General features: G+C 40.4%; 1 protein-coding gene across 1 annotated transcript; it reads right to left on the reverse strand.

Annotated features, from left to right (window-relative positions):
• Nucleotides 1-2,480: 2,480 nt before the first annotated feature.
• Nucleotides 2,481-3,506, reverse strand: LOC143118828 (arachidonate 12-lipoxygenase, 12R-type-like). The gene is made up of 4 exons (XM_076279944.1): nucleotides 3,487-3,506; nucleotides 3,224-3,393; nucleotides 2,660-2,803; nucleotides 2,481-2,495 (listed from the first exon to the last, which is right to left on the reverse strand). Exons 2-4 carry the CDS (start codon nucleotides 3,323-3,325, stop codon nucleotides 2,481-2,483), a joined length of 261 nt encoding a protein of 86 aa, XP_076136059.1. The 5' UTR covers nucleotides 3,326-3,393; nucleotides 3,487-3,506.
• Nucleotides 3,507-4,336: the final 830 nt, after the last annotated feature.

The following is a 4,336-nucleotide window of genomic DNA, read 5'->3' on the forward strand; positions in this document are numbered from 1 at the left end:
GCATGCGGGTCGTTGGACAAACTGTCTGCGGCCAGAACGCTATACAGTTGAGAAGAGAGAGAGAGAGAGAGAGGAGAGGAGGGGTTGTATGGTGTGGCAGATGAAAAGTCCATGACAGCACTATGCTATAGCATAAGGCATGGTGAAGGGTAGTCAACACTAGCACAGGTATGGTCAGTGACCACCGTCGCACGCATGACTGGGGTGCCAGTCACAAGAGGACACAGCAGGGTGGTACATTCCAAAAATGCCTGAGGTGGTTGAAGTTTTTGAGATTCTTGGGATTACAAGAAGTCCAATATTCTGTGATCGTAGCGGTCTAGGTGGGTTGTATGGGACTAGGAGACCTTTAATATATTCAGGTGTCCGGCCATTCGTGGCTTTGTATATTGAAAGTAATATTTTTAAGTCAATGTGACTTTTAACAGGTAGCCAGTGTAAAGATGCTAGGATGGGGGAAGTATGTTGTAATATGTCTAATCATGCAGGTGACTCCATGTCATATCCATTGCACTGCTTCACTGGGGGACCTTGTCATGGTGGAAGTGCACTCTGACGACAGGCTCTTTGAAGACCAGAGGGTGAAGAACTTCTGTTCCCGTGTTACCGCTGGCTTAGCTCCAAGGCAGGGCTGAGACCCATGTTTATTCTTTATTGCCATGTTATCATGTTATGGTATTTTGTTGCACTATAGAATATAGTGCTGAATCACTGCTGAATGTTCCCCCCCCCCAACACATATTACATATGAGGTCAGGTCTGCAAGTGTAATAATTGTAGGTGCTATCTTAATTGTGTCCTCATCCTAACTGGGCCTGGTATGTGTGTGTCTGTGTGCGGAAGTGTTCTCTTTCTGCACCTGCTATTCCCACACAAAGTCACAAAATTGTTACATTTAAACCACTTTCACCTGTTCTGATTAAGTTCTAAGAAATAGTCACCCATAATTATCAATCAAGTTTTCTATTTTTTCACCTTTTTATAATGGAATTTCCTAATTGTCTCTCAAAAAACAAAAATGATCATATGATAATAAATGTGATTATTACCATATGTAAATGGCAAATACGAACCATAAATGATGTCTATATCATTGGTAATTGAGGTAAAGTAAACATATGTTAAGTATTTTTACATGCATTCTTATCCACCAGACGTGGGAACATGTGCTGTGTAACAAAAATAATATTTTATAACATGTTATGAACACCATACAAGGGTTAAAGTTCTACCTGGCACAGAACACATTTCTTTTCATCACCATCATTTTATTGCATTCTACCTTGAGAAAGCGTCTCGCAAACACATTTCTGGCTATGTCCTTTCATAACCAGTAAAAAACAGCATGATTTCTAAAATCATCCCTGTGTCTTTGACCTTCAAGGCAAATTGCCATTCCAGGATACTCACCCGATAGCCTATAAACAGAGGCAGAGACAACTGGACGAGGCTCACAACAACTTCAGGTCAGTCTATTGAGAGATCTCTTTAATAAATGGAAAAGGCTTGCTCTCTGAAGTGCTAAACCAACATATACTTTGCACACTGTTCTTTAAATGGTGAAATCTATTTAGTGAAGGGAAAGGGCTGTGATTGTTCTCTGTTTCCCTGAGTACAGAACACTCACAGAGCTCATGTCTCTATTAGAATTGGAAACGGTCAAGGCCGTTGAGGCCAGGTATAGACTGCGGACCCAAAAGAAGACTCAGAGACAGAGGGTAGATTAAATGTAGACAAACACAAACTCTGCAGATCAGGGAGAATCATTTGGTAACAGAAAAGACAAATAGGCAACTCAAAAAATGTCAAAAACCACAGCGGAGGTACAGGCAGGGTCCAGTCAGACCGCCAAAGACAGAGAGGCAGAGAGGTCTGTGTATAGTTAGGCAGATAAATACACAGGTACCTGTAGCCTTTGGCCAGAAAAACAGTTACTCCAACAGGAGCAGGACCATTTGCAAGAATCCGCTCTGAAAGCCACAATAATCTGGCAAAGGGTAGGTTGCACCAACATGGATCAAGTTTTAACCTGGATTAAATCAAGGTTTTTCCATTAATGAAGTTTAAAGGTAATTAGGTTTACATTTAAAGCTTGGTTGATGCAACCCACCGGTCAAGGAGGGGTATATTTCCTCAGCATATTAGGTCATATCATAGATTATTATGAACATTATTTGAACAGTGAAAATAATAATAAAAGAGTTTTTGAACTTTAATGTCACTAATGCTGATTATTCAATTATTCATTTGAATTTAAATATTTAAAATACTTTCACAGCAAAAATGATATATGTGATTAATTTAGATTAATTAATCACAGAGTATGTAATTAATTTGATTACAATTTTTAATCGATTGACAGCCCTAGTTTATACACAGTGCAAACAAACTGTTTTAAACTCTAAAAGATTAGATGTTTTTTTGGTCTTGCCTATTTCTCCTAAACATACTTGAGGTCAATTTCTCCTAAACAATTGAGCTCAGCTAGGCTTTGACTGTAACATGAATTAAAATGAATAACAATTTAAATTAGTGTCCACTTCTATTTCTCGTGCATGTATGCATTCCTCCATTTTGTTCACTAGAAAAACATCTCAACATTTTGAAATACTACATTTTCTTTTTATTTTGCTACATTTCAAAATTGTAATGTGTTTACCTGTATGGCGATGGGCAGCATCAGACCCTGAGGGTTGCAGTAGAGCAGGACCAGGGGAGCGGTGAGGTACTGCTGCCTGCCAGCAACTACATTTCCCACAAGCCCATCCAACATCTTGTAGTCACACAGGAAGATGTTCCCTTTCTGAGTGGTTTAGTGTAGTGGAGGGCAAACAATACATAGACAGTAAATATAGAAAAGAGTTTAGCGTCAGACATAACATGAACTAGCTTCACACAGATGAAAAAAACAACATATTTGTGTTGGTCTCTTTTTTCTACAAACATTCATGATTGAAGCTACACTTCAATCAGTCCAGTCAAAGGGGCCTTTGTTGGCCATGCTACCTTTCCAGCAACTTAAATTAATCATTGGATTATTGGATTCATGCTTTTTATGCTTATGCTTTTATGCTTAAAAAAAGAGAAATATGTCTTATCAAAAAGCCTTTTAGCAAATTAAATGTAATTAGATATTTTCAGTTTATTTGCATAATGCTATATACTGTGCTCAAATCTACTGATTTTTTCCCCAAGCTAGACTGTTGACCAATGCGTTGCCTACCGCTATCTCTGCCTTCAAGGTGGTTTCTCCTAGAAGGCCTTTGACCATCTCCTCTGTGACGAGGAAGTTCTCGGGCACCTTTGAGCAGCGCTGGATCAGCATGGGGTTTAGGCCATTCAGGAACTGGTAGCCAAAGAACTCGTCCTTGTCCCAGTGGTCCTCAACGTATTCTGCAAAGCATTCCATGTAAGAACATTTGCGACAGATACAGCCAGTGCTATGTTCTCATTATGCAATTATGCACATCCAAGTACGATGATTACCAATGGTTTTGTTTGTGATGTCACAATCAGGCCCGTCTTGAAGGGGGGGGCGAATTGGGCGGTCGCGTGTGTGTGTGTGTGTGTGTGTGTGTGTGTGTGTGCTTGTGTGTGTGCCTGCGTATGTGCCTGTGCATGCAAGCGTACATATGTCTACTGTGTGAGTATGTGTCATACGTATGATTACTGTGAATGTATGTGTGTGTGTGTGTATCTGTTTGTGCACATGTGTGCACATGAAATGGGTTAATGACCCCTGGAGGCAAACATACGGAAAAAAATGGTCATCCTAGTCCATACAGTTCTCAAGATATTCACAGAGAACTGTGTCTGCCCTACCCTCCTTTCGGGGGGTCCAGTCCAGCGGGGGGGCTACAGATCAAAACGAAAAACGATGGTTCCATGCTATCCATGTGGGGTTACATGCCCACCAAGTTTCATGTACCCCGGTCTTTCAGTGTCCCGGGAATCATTGACGGAAATTTGGGCATGCGAAAAAGAAAAGAAAAAAAATTCTGACTAAACCTATATGACTGCCGCTTCGCTGCGCGGTGGTCATAATAACTTCACATTGGTTGATATTGCTTTGTTATTGAAATGTATTTATTTCATTCTCTCAAAATGAACAAACAAAATCTGTGCTACCCAGTTAGTTGTTGCGGCTAACAGCTAGCATCCAGATAGCTACAGTGTGACACTATATGGGGACATCTTTAAAATCATGCCTCTGGATTTTCTGTTTTTCTGTTGCTTTAAATGCACTTACCGATCCATTGCAAAAGTCATGAGAGAAAAAGCGTTTGTGTAGATTCTCCTCCTGGCTCTCAGCATCAGCACCACGCAGCTGGATGTA

This window comes from Alosa pseudoharengus, unplaced genomic scaffold (assembly GCF_046254945.1).
Source record: "Alosa pseudoharengus isolate Yale_2024_CS ecotype anadromous, Long Island Sound unplaced genomic scaffold, YU_APseudo_1.1 YU_APseudo_1.1_scf_1, whole genome shotgun sequence".
In the NCBI taxonomy this organism is placed as follows: domain Eukaryota; kingdom Metazoa; phylum Chordata; class Actinopteri; order Clupeiformes; family Clupeidae; genus Alosa; species Alosa pseudoharengus.